The 16,767-nt window shown below is 38.8% G+C and overlaps 1 protein-coding gene across 6 annotated transcripts in view; it reads right to left on the bottom strand.

The window, feature by feature from the left end:
• GOLGB1 (golgin B1) overlaps positions 1-16,767 on the bottom strand; it is an 82,181-nt gene that overhangs the window by 15,910 nt on the left and 49,504 nt on the right. For all 6 annotated transcript variants that reach the window (XM_062208804.1, XM_062208813.1, XM_062208810.1 and 3 more), the window contains 3 exons: positions 10,595-15,762; positions 7,753-9,667; positions 1,992-2,170 (listed from right to left, as the gene is read on the bottom strand). In XM_062208804.1, the coding sequence (XP_062064788.1) occupies positions 1,992-2,170; positions 7,753-9,667; positions 10,595-15,762 (7,262 nt within the window). The remainder of the gene's footprint in view (positions 1-1,991; positions 2,171-7,752; positions 9,668-10,594; positions 15,763-16,767) is intronic.

Below are 16,767 nucleotides of genomic sequence, written 5' to 3' on the forward strand. Positions count from 1 at the left end.
GCTCATTTATTTCATGCCCTCTTAATTTCTTGATGTAGGTATTATTTGCTATAAACTTCACTCTTAACTCTGCTTTTGCTGTATTCCACAGTGTTGATATGTTGTGCTGTCATCTTCATTCATTTTCAGGAACGTTTTGATTTCCTTTTTTTATTTCTTCTACGATTCATTGTTCATTCGGGAGTATGTTATTCAGTCTTCCCGCATTTACATATTTTCTAGAGATTCTTAAGTTGTTAATTTCCAGCTTTTTTCCATTGTTGTCAGAAGAGATACATGGTATGATTTAATTTTTTTAATTTGTTGAGACTTGCTTTGTAGCCTAGCATATGGTCTATCCTACAGAAAGATTAAAGTGGCATGCACAATCTTCAGTGAAACAATAATAAAATCCCAACAAATATGTTGCAACAACTAAACTTGTTCTTCTATATTGTTAAGAGTTTATTCTTTACCTTTATTCTTTGGGTTAGATTTTCTAGAAACATTGAATAAACAAATAAATCAGAATTATAGTACATCATTTTTTTCTGCCATGACCATTGTTATTATTCTATTTTACAAAAGGAAAACAGCTGGTGGGGGAGGAGCTGGGGCTGGCATTGTGGAGTAGCAGGCAAAACCACCATCTGTGATGACAACATCCCATGTGGGTGCCAGTTCAAGTCCTGGCTGCTCCACTTCCAACCAGATCCCTGCTTATGGCCTGAGAAAAGCAGCAGCAGATGGCCCAAGTGCTTGGGCACCTGCAACTCATGTGGGAGACCTAGACGCTCCTAGCTTTGGCCTGGCTCAGCCCTGGATGTTGTGGCCACTTGGGAAGTGAATAAGTGAATCAGCAGATGGACACTTGATCTCTCTCCCTCCCTTCCCTGTAACTCTTTCAAAAAATAAATAAATCTTTTTTTTTTTTTTTTAAAAAAAAGGAGGGGGGGACAGCTCGGATTTCTGGTTCCAAACAAGATACATTTGTCCTTATTCCTCCAAGTATAGATAAAACTCCTAGGCATTACAAGTAAAATAAAATATAAGGTTTAAAAATATGTAAAGAAGGAAGCAGGCTAGCTAGGGACCATACAACTGAAAAAATGACTTGTAGAAAGTTCCCTGGTTTTTGTTTTTGTATTCTGTGTGAGCATACTTTAAAGTGTTTATGGGAAAGTGGGATGAAAAGTTCATTCTGGTATCAAAAAATTAAATCCATATATAGTTTTTCCTAATACACTTTTTCCATGAACTTTCTGAAATACCCTTGTAGGTCCCAAACTGGGTACTGGGAGAATCCTATGACCCTATGACCCAGATGCACCAATGAGAGAGAGAGAGAGAGCAAGCGAGCAAGCGCGCGCTAAGAAAATATTCCTCTCCCTTGCCAAAAAACAAGTAAGGACCAACTGAAATATGCAGAAACATTAATGAATATAACCACCTTACTCCAAGAAAACACCACAGAGAAACCACAGAATCATTCCATTCCCATGAGCAAAAACTTAGCGGACAAGCAAGGTTACATTCTTGCCTGGTGGTAACCAGAAACTCCTCAACCTCCCTACGGAGTGGTATCAGAAGAGGCCAAGTGTGGGGCCTTGACTGTCCTGACCTCCCAGTGCCTCTCCCTGACTACCCCACTCCATCCCCGTGGCACTGTCAATATAGGCAACTTGTAGGAATGGGATATATTTGTAGTGATGGAGTAGTTTTGTATCATGGTTGTACATCAATCTATGCATGACAAAACTGCACAAACTATTCACACACAAACACTCAAATGAGCGCATATGAAGTCCAAATAAGATCTGTGAATTAAACCAATGTAAATTTCCTGGCTTTGATATTGTACTACAGTTATGTAAAATATTACCATTGTAGGGAACTGAATTAAGGATACACAGGAACTGTCTATTATTTTTGCAACTTTCTACAAATTTATACTTGTTTCAAAACAAATAAAGGAAAATAAAAAAAAGCCCAAAGGCAGGGATTTATCATACCTGAGCTGATGCAATTCATGTTGCCAAGAGAGGCTCTCCTGCCTGAGCTCTTCTTGCATAATCTGAAATGTTTTGGTTTTATCTTGATACTCCTGAAGTTGAGCCTTCAGTGGACGTAACTCAGTGATCTCTTGATTCATCTGTAAGTACTGCTGCTGTAGATTCTTCAGTTCCTTCAGCTTTACCCAAATGAAAAGTCCAAGAGTGACTTATCACATCTCATGTGCTAAAAGATATCAACACACAACCACCACCGAACAGTTCACTGACACATCACTGCAGAACGAATTTCTGAAATGGTGACACATGAAGCCAGACTGGAAATCTCCCTATGGAGCTGTCATCAAGGCTGTAGGACTTGACCATTCCTGCAACTTCATCCCTGATCTAAGTGGACTCTAGAGCTGCAACTCTGACACGAGACAGACTTAAGGGACCTACATAGCTTCATTGTGGGTTGTGACATCCTAGCACAAGAAATGTAAAGATTGATTGGCTTTCCATATAATCACTGTCTAGGTTAGACATCTAAACTTTCTTACTTAAGATATCAATCTCAAGTCTAGTTTAGTTTATGTTGATTTTAAAGAAAGCAGCACTGCCCAGTGTGGTTAAGAGCTCTTGGGCTATAGAATTAGATACTCCACTATTTCTTCCACATCCACAAGTGTCATACCCTCTAAATATCAATTCAGTACAATAACTTTTTCATAAGAATATGAGAACTAAATGAGAAAACTATTACACTTCACTTTACCCATCAAGTTAGTGGTGATGACCATGAATTTTTTTTTTAGTTAGCAAAAATATCTATCTACATCCTAGGTATATTTTTAAACTCTTCATCTCCCATACTTAATAAAATAGTAGGAAATATGTCAGGGCATGTGAACACACATCTTTCACTCAGAAACATTAAAGCTATCATAAAGGCATTTTTAGAAAAACACAAGACAGAAGAATATAAAACAGATGAATCAGCAGCAATAAAATTAATCTTGGAAGCTGAAGAGCAGATGAAAAAGTGGTAACCAACTTAACAGATCTGAGAGAGCCAAATCTTAAGCTGGCAGCAGAGAAAGCCAAGAACCAAGAGCACTTCCTATGAATAATCTTCAAAAGGCTCAGGAATTACCAGCACCGGGTACCTCTAGAAAATATGGTGAAGGAGAGTGGATGGGGCAGGAGGGGAGGAAGAGGTAGCTGAGATAAGGAGGATTAGTTGAAAGCTGTTAAGAAACCATTTCATGCCCAGATCCCCTCTTCAACTCCATACTTTCTGTTACCCCAACAGAAAGCTACAGTTTTATTTTCTGGAGACGGTAAAGGAAATATCTCTGAGTATGGAACAGCAAGTACAGTCACAAGAGAGATACTGCTCCAAACTAATGGTGAGCAAGTACATGTACGTTTTCTGAATGTTTCAGTTCTTTCCCCTGTCCAGCTGAAAAAAGACCTGTTACCTTTCACACAGAAAATAAAAAGCACTCTTTTTAATTAGCCCAAGAAGAATTAAAGATACCAACATGAATATCAACAACAAGCTCAACAAAATCTTCCTGTGAGAAAATTCACATTTGGGAACCCCTACCCATGAGCTTTTTAGACCCTATCCTTACACGTGACGAGTAAACAAAGGAGAACAGCTTCACTTGAGAAAAATTAACATTAAAGGGGTGGAAACTAACTGGAAGAAAGAAACTTGGAAGAGATACGCAGGGAAGGAGTGTAATGCATTCAAAGGTTTCAGAGAGGATATCACAAAGAAGAAATATTATAGTACAAATAAAAATTATAGAAAATGTGAAAAAACAAAACTACTACCACTATCCTTGGAGAGATAAGAAAATCTATCCATGACACAAAAGAAAAAAGGAGCCTTAGAAGTTAAGTTCATGATGACAAAAATGAAAGTGAAAAAATTTCCTAAAGTGTGGCAACAGAAAAGCTACGAATTTAAGAGAACCAATCCAGAAAGTACTACTTTTAAATAACAGGACTTTCAGGAAAAGGAAAACAGCGAAAAAAGGGAAAATAGTAAAAAATAATTCAAAGAGATTTCCAAAAATTAATGTGCTGACTTCTTAGATTGAAAGGACAAATGAACAAGAAGAAGGAAAACAGACCCACATAAAATATAATCAAATTTTAGATTGGAAGAGGAAAGAGAAAGAGAATGAATGATAAAGAGATCACATACAAAGGACAAAAAATCAGAATAGCTTTAGACTTGTGAATTACGATGTAAGCTAAAACAAACCAAAAGTCTTCACAATTTTTAAGGGTAGTTATTTTTCAGTCTAGAATTCTATACCCAAACTATCAACAGATATGAGGGATGAAAAAACATTTCAATTAAGTTTACTTTCTTATATATTTTGTTATGGAACTAATGAATGATTTATTCCATCAAAACAATGGCACAAAACCAACAGAAAGACAGAATACAGGAAACAGAGGAACTAATATAGGAGAGAGGCAAAGGGAAATATTCTAGGATAGAAACCTTCCTAGGAGTACAGGGCATCTGTTCTATCAGGTAGAAGTAAATCAGAGAATCCAGGAGAATTTCCTAGAAACTGATAGGAATAAACATGTGAAGAGCAGATGTTGATAAACTGTAGCAAATCTGGTGTTAAATTACATTGATAAGTACAAAAAGAAACTAAGAAAGTAACAACACAAATTTATTAACTCTTAGAAAAACAATACTGAGGAAAAGTAACATGGACCAGCATTAACAGCATTTTAATCATAAAAATTTAAACACTGAATTCATTTAACCAAATTTAAATAACTTACATCAGTAGAATGGGGAAGTAACTGTGTATTGGAAATATACATACCTACTGTGGAAGCACAGTGAGTAAAGAGCTAATCCTGTCAGCATAAAGAAGGCTAGTAGTTAAGGGAATGAATGAAAATCCAAAATACACTGTAAGCATGGTATTTAGATACTGTGAATACCAAAAAGTAAGTTAAAGAGTTGAGAGCAAATTAGCTCAGGAGAAGTAGAATGGAGTTGGAGAGCTACTCTCGTTTTTCCCAGCAAAAACTGTAGAATTTAGTGACTACTGTGTACGTCCAAGGCAAATGTAAAGGCCTAAGTTCTCAAAACTTTCCATTACTCCCCTATATAAAATTTTACACAACAGAGAAAACAATGGTGTTTTCATTAGAAAACACAAATATAGAGAGCAACTGCCAAATGTTGATTACTATCTGCTTGGTTAACCCAGTGCTAAATACCATAGGATATACAAACAAATGTTAAGACATGACACCAGAAGTCACAGTGTAACTGGGGAAATAATAGCATTTAGAAATTAAGCATGCATGTACACACACACACACAAATTCAAGGCAATATGGGACAAATGATAATTAATAGGGAAATACAAAGGCAACATGCAAGCAATCAGAAAATGTGAACAGAAAAACTGAATTCTGCCATGACCTATAAAAAGTAGGAAATATCTCAAAAAGGAAAGCACTTTGGAGGACATTTTGGCTGAGGGGATAATAAGGCTAAGTAAGAAGTGCTATATGACTGTTGCATATTGAGTACATCAGTTTGACTGGAATAAATGGCACGAGTAAGGAGCAGTAAAAGGCAAGGCTGGAAAGAAAGGTAAGGACAAATTATGGGGTCTTAAATGCCCAACTACTGAGTTTGAATCACAAGCCTATTCTAAGAGATAGTACAACTTTTGAAGGTTTTTGAGTAGTAATAAGTGGAGTCTCAGAAAGATTTATTCCACAATGGTATATATAATATACTGGAGAAGTGAGAAACCAAAACCAGCATTATTACAACAGATTGAATAAAATATTAAGGGCTTACACTAGGACACTGAATATGAAAGAAAAGATAACTGAGGCACACTGTGAATAAAGGAATTTAGACCACGATGGTTAAATGGAATAAAACCAGACAGTTATAAGTCCAAGGGAACAGAATATGATCATGAGTTAGAGAAACATGGGAATAAAAACAGCTGGCTTGGCTTGTAAATATCTAGCAGACAAAAATGTGGAACTGATGGTGAGATACAAACTTCAATGATTCATGTTTATAATAGATGAGAATTAACTGTGTTTCATTCAGTGAATTGCTTTATCTAAACAGCTCCAGAAAAAAAAAACAAAAACAAAAAAAACCAAAAAAAACCTGATGCATCAGCTTGCCACAAATTACAGTGCCATATACAAGGTTGTACTGTCCTCATGAAGGGAACCTTTTTGCATTCACATTCTGAAAGGACTGCTCCCAGAACAAAGCAGGCTGAACTCAAATTATTTCAAAAATGTGAATGTGCATAAACTGTGTTGATGTTAAAATCAAGGCTAAAAAGGAGGGCTTTGTTTAGACTATAAAAAGAAAACATTGTAAGTATTTTAACGTTAGGTGTAATAAACACATTGTACTCAGAAAAGCAAAAATGTGTACAAGACTCTAAAGAGGAAATTATCTTTCCAGGGGGATTAACCTCAGAAATTGGAATTTTCAGATTCTGGGCATTGTGCACAGTTTGAAATAGAAAATCAGGCCTTTGTTCTTTCCCATTTGGCTGCTCTCATGTAAGTGTCGAGCTCTTACGAAGTTAAGAGACTGTCATGAAGGTGAAGACAGTAGTGGCATAAAGCAGAATCTCCTGAAAATCTAGTTTAGCTTATATAGTTGCAGTTTTTGCCTCTGTACTTGACGACCTGAACGTTTTCAGAAAGATTAAACTCCTAGCTCCCATTAAGGGCAGCAAAATTTCAGCATTAGAGATCCTTCTTAGCTTTCTCCCATTGAAAAAAAATTATCCATTTTTGTTTTAAGAGAATGGGTAAAAGGTTCAGGCTGGAAATAAAACTTTACCAGATAACCATTTAAACTTATTTAAATTAGCCCTTTATATATGTGTGTGTGTGTTTGTGTGTGTGTATTTACAAATTAGGGCTGAGTTACAGGTATGAGATGAGCTAAACCCTCTCCTTCCCAAATTCTATCAGATGATCTGTTGCTAAATTGTAACTCTAAGAAGACACTAAGTGATCCCTATACTTTCTTTGAATTGAACTCTGACAAATCCTGCAAACATTTATATGTGTTTGTGTAAGTTTGCAGAACAACTTTTCCTCTCTCAGTCCTCTTATAATCAATACAGAACCTTGTACAAAGTAACTCTGTGATTTTTTTAAAACAGTAATGGCAGATTTGGTCGGCGCCGTGGCTCACTAGGCTAATCCTCTGCCTTGCGGCGCCGGCACATCGGGTTCTAGTCCTGGTTGTACTGTCCTCATGAAGGATTCTATCCTCATGCTGGATTCTATCCCTTTTCCAGGCCAGCTCTCTGCTATGGCCCGGGAAGGCAGTGGAGGATGGCCCAAGTCCTTGGGCCCTGCACCCGCATGGGAGACCAGGAGAAGCACCTGGCTCCTGGCTTTGGATCAGCAAGATGCGCCGGCCGCAGCGGCCGTTGGAGGGTGAACCAACGGCAAAAAGGAAGACCTTTCTCTCTGTCTCTCTCTCTCACTATCCACTCTGCCTGTCAAAAAAATAAATAAATAAAATAAAATAAAAAAAAACCAGTAATGGCACATTTAAAGCAATTTAAGTAATGTTCCTGTGGTTTTGTAAAACCTGATAGAATTTATGGGATGTATGATATGGCTGCTGAGTGTTAAGATAATACGTGAATATATTTTTCTATAGAAATTAAAATTAAAGGAAAAACTCACATAGTTCCAAAACAGAGAGCTAAATACTCACTAGTCGGTCTCTGTCATTTTGGAGTGAAGACATAGCTTTTTTTAAACTGTGTACTTCAGCTGGGCTGGTGGCAGGCTGGGCTGCAGATCTCTGCTTCCCTTCCTCTGACTTCCGGAACTTCTCTAGCTCATTCCACAGGTGATCCCTCTCATTCTGTAGACTGGCCATAGCCTTGGAGAAGGACTGCACTTGGTTGTAAGAATCTTCTAGTTGGGAGGACAAGTGCAGCAGTTGCTCATCTTTGGAAATGAGCTGTTGGTTAAGGTTTTCAAGGCGAGACAAGCTGCTGTCCTCAGTGGGGTTAGCTGGGAAGGCAGCTTTTGGAAGAAGAGCATCTCCCTCTCTGTTCAGGACACCTTGCTGTTCTTTCAGCTGCGCCAGCTCTTTCAGATTGGCTTCGTATTTCCTTTTCAGTTCATCAAGCTCCTCACTGGCACGATCTCTGCTATCTTGCAAGGAACTCATAGATCTTCCAAAAGACTGAATTTGTGCAGTGAGATCTTTATTCTCTTTGGTGACTGTGAGTAATTTCTGTTCCATCTCTACTAGATCTCTTGCTAGCTCTGCCACCCTCTCTTCTGCTGTTTCGGTTTCATTTCGCATTATCCCTGCATCATGATGAAGATGTTTTAATTCTTTCTTCAGTTTATCTTCAATTTCACCCACCTTCTTGGCAGCTTCCTTTTGAACACAAACCAATTCCTCTTCCAGTTCTACAATTCTCTTCTGAGAAGAGGAAAGTGTAGCATTCATTCTCTGTATCTCTTCTTCTTTTCCTTTTAACTGGGTATGATACATTCCTATAGTACCTTCTTCTTGCAAGGCTGTCACTTGTCTCTTAAGTTGAGATATGGATACTTTCAGGTTCTCAATCTCTTTAGATAAACCTTGGTTCTCCTCTCGTAGGGCATGAGTGGACCTCTGCAGATCCTCCTTTGCTTCCTCAGACTCCTTCAGTTTTCCTTCTAATTTAGCATATTCATTTTTGAGCTCTTTATTTTGCTGAAGTTGAGCTTCAAGGAGTTGCTTTTGCTGAAGGTCCTTTATGGATATCACCTGGTTCAGGTCCTCTCTGTATTGGATCAGTTCCGCATCCAGCTTGGCATTCTCAGAATTGAGATCATCCATATGACTTCTCAAGCCTCGAATTTCTTCCTTAAGCTTGTTATTCTCAGCAGCAGCATCTTGAATGAGTTGGTCTTTTTCCAAGATTACAGACAGATGTCGCTCCTCTAGCTGTTGATAGTCACTTACTATGCGGTCTCGGTCATCCTGGAGAGAAGACATGGATTTAACAAAAGAACTCAATTGAGCTTTTTGCTGAATGTTTTCCTTTTTGATGGTTTTTAGTGTTTCCATAAGCTGATTGGTTTTGTCAACAGCTTTTTTGTTCTCTTCTTCTAAAACAATATTTTCTTCTTCTTCCTGGGATAGCAGGTTTTCCAGTTCTTTCATTTCTTTATCATGTTGCTGTTGCAGTTCAGCAATAGCTATTTGGATTGCCTCTTCCTTGCCAGAAATCAGGCTTACAATCTTCTGCTCTTTCATATTTATTTCTTCCTGTAGCCTATTGGTCAATTCTCTGGATGCCTGAAGATCAGTCTCTAGTTGTTCATAACTGAACTTGCAATTTTGGATATTGGCCTCTTGCTGTTTTATGACACCTTCCAAATTTTCTTCTTGTTGCTTGGATTTTGCTAAAGAATTATTTACATCAGCCAATTGGTTTCTGAGAATCTTAAGTTCTGATTCTACTTTAGTTAATTCATTCTGAGAATCATGGTATAGGTGTCGAGCCTCTTCTAGCTGGGACAGAAGTTCTTTGTTTTCCTCCTGCAGCGTAACACAGACCTTCTGTTGAAGTTGGACCTCTGTCTGGGCCTTGGACTCCCAAGTCTGCTTGTCATGTTCAAGCCTTGGGGAAGTGGGGGGAGGACGAAGGAGACGTCATTAGTTACAGGGTCCAGGAAAAAACTGCATTATGCCTGAGGAACAAATACTACAAAATGTTCTTAATGGATCTACAAATGTATATTCATAATTGAAGTTGTTAAAATTTTTATTGAAGAGATATTCTATCTACATATTTGTCTACTGAATGTTCTCAATTCTCTATCTATACAGTTAGCTCTGAATGTATTAAAGGTACAGCACACCTAAAGATTTACAGATTAAAAGCAAGAACTCCAACATTTGTTGCTTATTTTAGTGACATGATTTTGGACACTATGAAAAGTAACTATTTTTCCTGTTTTGCTCTATTTTGTACCAGACAAGCCAATGTCTGACAAAATAATCTTGGTAAACCTGTTTCAGAACAGAAGAATCTATTAGAAGTGGGAGAGTACAAAGACTGGGGGACACTGTCAGTTCTTAAGCTTAAAAAGTGCTAATATAAAATTGGAGTTTGAGGAAGATAATTCTAACAGGAATTTGCAGTATGAATTGAGGCAGACTATGGGGAAAAGGAAAGATGAGATTATTTAGGATGCTAAGGCAATAATTTGGGAATACTCTGGTAGAAATCCAGACAAGGGTAGTGAAATAGAAATGGAGAGAAATCTAGGAGATCTCTCAGTAGGGATATCAGAAGAGAGAATGCAAATTTTTCATGTTAATACAAGTTGTAGCTGGAAGTTATTTGCAAAGACACACACACAGAGAGAGAGAGAGACTGAGACTGTAGTGAGAGAGAAAATACACCTTAAAAAAAAAAGAGAAAATACATCTTCAAATGGAACTGAAGTAAAAATTAGATCCATAATATTAAAGGGAGATAAATAGCTTGAGATTCTCCTTGCATTCACTTACTGAGGAAAAAAAAAAAAACCTGGTCATTTACCTGGAAACGTTGATCTTCAGTTCTTCCATATGGATGGACATCTGTCTAAGTTGATCCTTGAGAACACTGCAATTCTCCTCTTTGATTCTTATTTCTTCTTCTTTGGTTTGGATCGCATCACTGAATCGCCTCTCCCATTTCTTGGCTTCGTCTATCACCCTGTCGCGATCATCTTGGAGGGAGGACATGCTCTTGGTGAAGGCTGCAAGCTGGGCCACAGTACTGTCCAAGTTGTCCTGAAGTTGCTGAACTTCCTTGTCCTTCTTATTCAAAGTAACCTGTATCTCTCCAAACGTCTCTTCCAAGTGGACTTTTTCTCTACGCAAAGCATCCAGTTTCTCTTGCATGTTCTTCTTCTCTTTCAGGTGTTTCTCTTCTGCCTGCTCCAATCTTCGCTCAAGGTCTTCATCTTTTTGCTTCATTTGGTTTTTAACTGATTCTTTATTTGACTGAAGTTCCTTTTTCAACTTGAGATTGTCTGCTAGGACCCTTGCTGCTTCACTTTGGGTGTCATCTAGCAGTACTTTGAAGCTAGCTAATTCTGCTTGTGCCTTGTTGTGATGTTCAACAGCTTGAGCCAGATTTTCTTTAGTCACTTCCAAATCTTTTTGAGATTCACTCTGAACAAATTCTAGAGCCTTAACAGTTCTCTCCAGAGCACTAATTTTCTCTTGATACCGAATGCAGTCCTTTTGCAATTGCTTTACTTCTTGCTGTTTTTCTTTTAACAGCTCTTGCAGTTCCTTTGCATGGCTTTTATTGCCAGGTCCTGTCTGGGCTCCTTGTATTTTCTCCAAATATTCCTTTCGTATTTCTGATTCCACCTTAGTTTTTTCCTTGACTAACTGTTGCTTCTCTTCTTCCAATTCACTCACACACTTTTTAAGGTTCTGCATTTCAGATTCCAGTAGCTCATTTTTAATTTGGGCATCTGTAACATCCTGATAATAATTTCCAATGCTTCCATTAAGTTCTGCTAACTGATTCATAAGCCTCTCTTCTAAATCATCTTTCTCTTCTTCTGCTGTCTCCTTTAGTTTGGTGACTCTGGAGAGTTCTTCTTGAATTTGCTGATTTATCAGGTTTATCTTGGTAACTTCCTCCTGAAGCATTTTTAGCTCACCGTCTTTTGTTGACATTTGACTCAATAATGCCTTTCTCTCACTGTCTAAAGTCTGGCTAAATTCCTTGTCTTTCTGCTTCTCCTCCTCCAATTCAGCAATTCTTTCTTTGAGCTGATCAATCTGCTGCAGGTAGTTATTAATTTCATCATGTGAGCTCAAATTCTCATTTATGTTAGCCTCGGCACTGCTCCCTGATGGAACAGATTCCGAATAGTCAAGCCTTGTGCTCACACTCAGAGCATCTTGTTCATCAGCCTCACTTGGCACAGTTGGTGCTGCCTCTTCAGTGATCTCCCTTTCGTTATCAGGTTTCTCAGTGGCCTCTGGGCTCTCCTTTTTGGACCCACTGCCTTCTATTTGATGCTTCAAACCTTGAACCTCTTCACTGAGCAAGTTCTTCTCAGCCATTAGAGCCTCAAACTCCTCAGAAAGGGTTTTGTACTCTGTGTTGACTCTTTCTAGCTCCTCCTTCATGCTGGAATTGGAAGAAACAAGTGCTTCTATGGATTCCTTAGCTGTACCTTCCGCAGGCTGCACCTCTGCTCTGAGCCGGTCGTTCTCTTCTTCCAGCTCTAGGATTTTCTGCTGTTTAGATTTAGCAAACTTCCTCATCTTTTCTTTCATTTCTTCCATTTCCTGTTCAGCTTCCTGCAGCTGCTTTTCTGTCTCTTTCTTATTTGCTTCTGTGTTTCTTAACTTGCCATACAGCTCTTGCTTCTCCTGCCTCACAGTTTCCACCACGTGCTGGATCCTTTCGGCTTCATTACTAACATTCTCATAGGACTGCAGAAGGATTTCATACTCTTTTTGTAACTCCTTGTGCTTCTCTTGCCACTCAGTGCTTTCTGCAATCTTGGAGCATTTCAAGGATTCAATTTCCTTCACTAAGTTTTCCTTATCTTCTGTAAGACCCTCTAGAGCTAATTTCAGACTTTCACAAGAGCCATTGAGGCTTTGATTTTCTAGTAAAGACCTGTCCATTTCTGTAATGAGTTTGTCTCTTTCTTCCTGAAGAACAGCCAACCTTCCTAAGAATGTGTCTTTCTCTTTGTTTTGAGCTGAAACTTGGCTTTCCACATCTGCCAGAGACTTGGTAAGATGTTCAATGGTATCCCTGGCCACAGACAACTCCTCTTGCAGACTTTTGTTTTCTTTTAGTGCTTCTTTTCTGGAGATAAGGGCAGCCTGTAGTTTCCTTTGTATTTGTTGCTTTGCTTTACTTTCTTCTCCGGCTTCTTCTGGTTTTTGCTTCATTTCACAAAGTTCCAGCTGTAACTGTTTTATCCTCTCATCATGCTCTTTGGCTTGCATTTCCAGCTGTGTATGCAGAGCCTTAATTAAAGCCTCTTGTTCTGTTACCTCTGTCTGCACTTGAATAAGGGTTTCTTCTTTCTTGCTAAGTTGTCCAGAAAGGTAGCTAACTTTTTCCTCCTTTTGGCTTATGATATTTTGCAGTTCATTTAGTTCAGGCTGTAATGTTCTTAGGTGTTCCAGGCCAGCAATTTCTTGCTGACTGCTTTCCAATTTCTCCTTCAGGCTTTCTGCATAGGCTTCAGCTTCACGGGACGCTGTCTTCAGACTCTGGATTTCTAAACCTAGTTTATTTATCTGCTCATGTAACTGAAGTACCTCTTCTGATTTTTTACTAAGCTCACTTGCTGTAGAACTAAGTTTCAGTTCTAACGCCTCTTTCTCAGCCTCTACCTCTTTCAGCTGGGTCTTCATCTGGGCAACAGAAACACTGCCCTGCGCCTCGGGATGAGAAGGCCGGTCTGAGCACAAGTCATCCTCTAAGACCACTTGAGAGGGGTGTTGTACTGGGGCTTTGAATAAAGGTTCTTCTAATTTTTGAGTGGGAGAGCCCTGCTGATCAGTGCCTGTGCGACTTTTGTCTACAGACTCCCTCACTTGAACCTGGAGTTGCCTTAGCTGCTCTCCAATGTTCTCCTTTTCCTTGCTTTGCTCATCATACTGTTCTTGCAAGAGATTATAATCATCTTTCTGTTGCTTCAGCTCCTCCCTAAGGTGCCTTTCTTTCTCCTGGGCCTTTTTAAGAATTGCTTTGCGGGAAGTTAAGACTTCCTGAAGCTTCTTTTGAAGTTGTTCTTTTTCTTTTTCAAGGTCCAGTATTTTTTCTTCTAGTTCTGGCTTCCAGTGTTCTCCACTACCTGCATCATGTGGACCACTCACCACTCTTTCTTCTACAGCTGCTGCTGGGTCCCCATCACCTGCATCCTTGTTACCTGTGGTCAACTTCTGAATGATTGCTTGATTTTCCATGATTTCAGCTCGGAGTAAATCGATTTCGTTTGTCTTATCTTGCAAGTTCTGATTCATCTGTTTAACCACTGCCTGTAGTTGTTCTTCAGCTGCCATTTTTTCTTCCAAGTCCTTCTTTACATGCACTAATTCCACTTCTTTCTCAGATATTGCCTGTTTTAAAGAAAATTCTATTTCTTGCCACTTAGAAGTCACAGACTTTTCTAAGTCTTCTTTGTTTTCCTTATCTTCCTCCAGTTCCCTCTTCTCATTCTCACTGAGTGGGATCTCCTTACATTCACCTCTCACTTTGGCTAATTCCTCTTCTAATCTGCTGACTCTTTGGAGAAGTTCCTTTCTGTTAATAAGGGCTGCCTGGAGCTTTCTCTTTCTCTGCTCACTCTCTTTCTTCAGCAGGTCTATTTCATGCTGAAGCTCCTCTTTACTCGTTAGCTCTGCTGGGCTGGACTCATAATTAGGTTTGAGGCCAGAAACAACTTCACTATCTTCTTCCACCTGCTCTTTTTTTGCTTCTTCGGCTTTAGATAATAAATTCAACTGTTCTTTAAGAGCCTTAATTTCAATACCAAGAGAAAATTTCTCTTCATTAAGCTGAACCACTTTCTCAGCCATACTAGAGCTGATTTCTGTCACTTGCTGATCCTTCTCCTCGATGGTTTGCTGGAGGGTTTCCACAGCTCTCTTTTTCTCCAGCAAGAGCTGATCCATTTTCACTATTTCAAGTTCCTTCTGTGAAAGAGCCTGTGAAAGTTCTTCCACCTTACCTGACACATACTTCACCCGTTCTTCCCCCTCCAGCACTTCACTTTCCTTCTTCTGCAGCTGGCTTTGCAGGCTTTTGATCAGTGCACTCTGCTCAGAAAACTGAAGCTGCACATCATCCAGTTCATTCTGCAGAACTTCAATCTTCACATCTTTAGATTTGGCTTCTATGCTGAGACTGTGGATCTGTTCTGTTAGCAGGTTGTGCTGCGTCGTTTGGCTCTCATAGTCAAGCCTTCTCTGCCTTTCTGCTTCTGCAAGGTTGGCTTCCAGTTGTTTTATCTGAGCTCTCAGTTCCGGTAGAACACTGAGCTCCTCCACCTGAGAAAGAAGCTGGTCTCTTTCTTCGGACAAAGCAGTGAATGCGTGGCTGGTGCTTTCAGCGTTTGTCTTATACTCCTCGATCAGCTGGGTTAAGTTGCTAATTTCCTTAGTTTTCTCATCCAGACTTTTCTCATGATTTTCTTCTGCTTTATGAAAATTTCTCTCAAGCTCCAAAATTTGACTTTGTAACCTTTCCAACTCACCCTGGAGACACTGACCTATATCTGGTACAGCGGGAGGGGATTTATCACCATCATCCTGCTCAGTGGATTTCAATTCCATCTCAGTGTCATTTGAAGGTATTTCCTCAGATGCCCTAGTCTGATGCTGAATGCTAGTCTCTTCTTCTTCAACAGCTGGAAGACTGCTCTCTTCAGTCGGTGTTAAAGGAAAATCGTGCCCTGTGTCCTCAACAACTTTTATTTTACCTGGAGGCATCCCCTCATCCTCTTTCTGCTTCATCTCTTTCTCGCCAGGGGCCTCATGGTCCTCCTCAGGCCTTTTGCCCTGGAGTTGTGTTTTGAGAAATGCAATTTCCTCTTGAGCTTCCTTCATTTCCAATAATAAAACGGATAATTCTTTATGTTTCTGAGAAAACGTGCTCTCTAGGATATCTTGCCTACTTTCCTCAGGAGAAGAGCTACTCTTGTTGAGCAGGGTAACATCCACCATGCTGACCTGTTTAAATGAGAAAAAGAAAAAAGCCCTAACTAGGTGTTTTATAATATAAAAAATGGCCTAGCTAAAATTTAGTACTTCATGCATTTCCCAAAACCTGAAACTTCTTAGTCAAAACTTTTGCACCATACAACTGCTAGATCCTTTTAAAATCAGTTTGCATCTCCCAAATTGGACCTCAGAGGACACTCTCTTAATCCTGCAATGAGATCAAACTATTCCTGAGGTCTAAGGAAAGTTGGAACTGATTTTCTAGATGTGGCTTATAGGAGAAACTTTTTCCTTCAGATTAAAACTCCTCATTGTTTCTTCTAAGAACTTCTTTAAAACGGAAACAGGAATAAATTAAACCTTTGTTTCATCTCATACTGAGGGGGAAGCTATGGGATTCCTTTTCCTAAGCTATCCATTGAAATAAAGAGCTATCAAATATCCATAAAATAGGCACTAACAGACATGTAGATTATCAAATACACAGATTCAGATACACTATAAGGATCAAATAATAAAAAGATGCTCTGGTAGGGCTTGCATATGAAATGATGGACCTATTTGATAAAATGTGAACCAATTTACTACAAAGATTACTGTGTTAGACTTCCATTCATATAATTATTCCCATAATTGTTTTCTTGGGAAAAAAAATCAGTGACTCTCATAGCAAAGGAAGATATCTCCCTCTCTGTCTCTCCCTCTCTGTCACTCTGCCTTTTGAATAAATAACTGAATATTTTTTAAAAAGAAGCGACATTGTTTTTCAAGGTCATTTATAGATTGTATCACTGACTTTTTGATTAGAAGAACAGTTTGTTAAGCACAATACAGCTAACAATGATCTTAAATTAGCAGAATGACATTAAGCAACTATGCATTTATTATAATAGGTTATAAAAATAATCACCAAAGATACTGTTTTTATACAATACTAAGTAAAATTGTGCCAAATTGTTGAGGAAGGAGGGGAGGCAAGAAATTATACTTAATCTCTTCATTGAGAAACTTTTC

This window comes from Lepus europaeus, chromosome 2, assembly GCF_033115175.1.
Source record: "Lepus europaeus isolate LE1 chromosome 2, mLepTim1.pri, whole genome shotgun sequence".
Lineage (NCBI taxonomy): Eukaryota > Metazoa > Chordata > Mammalia > Lagomorpha > Leporidae > Lepus > Lepus europaeus.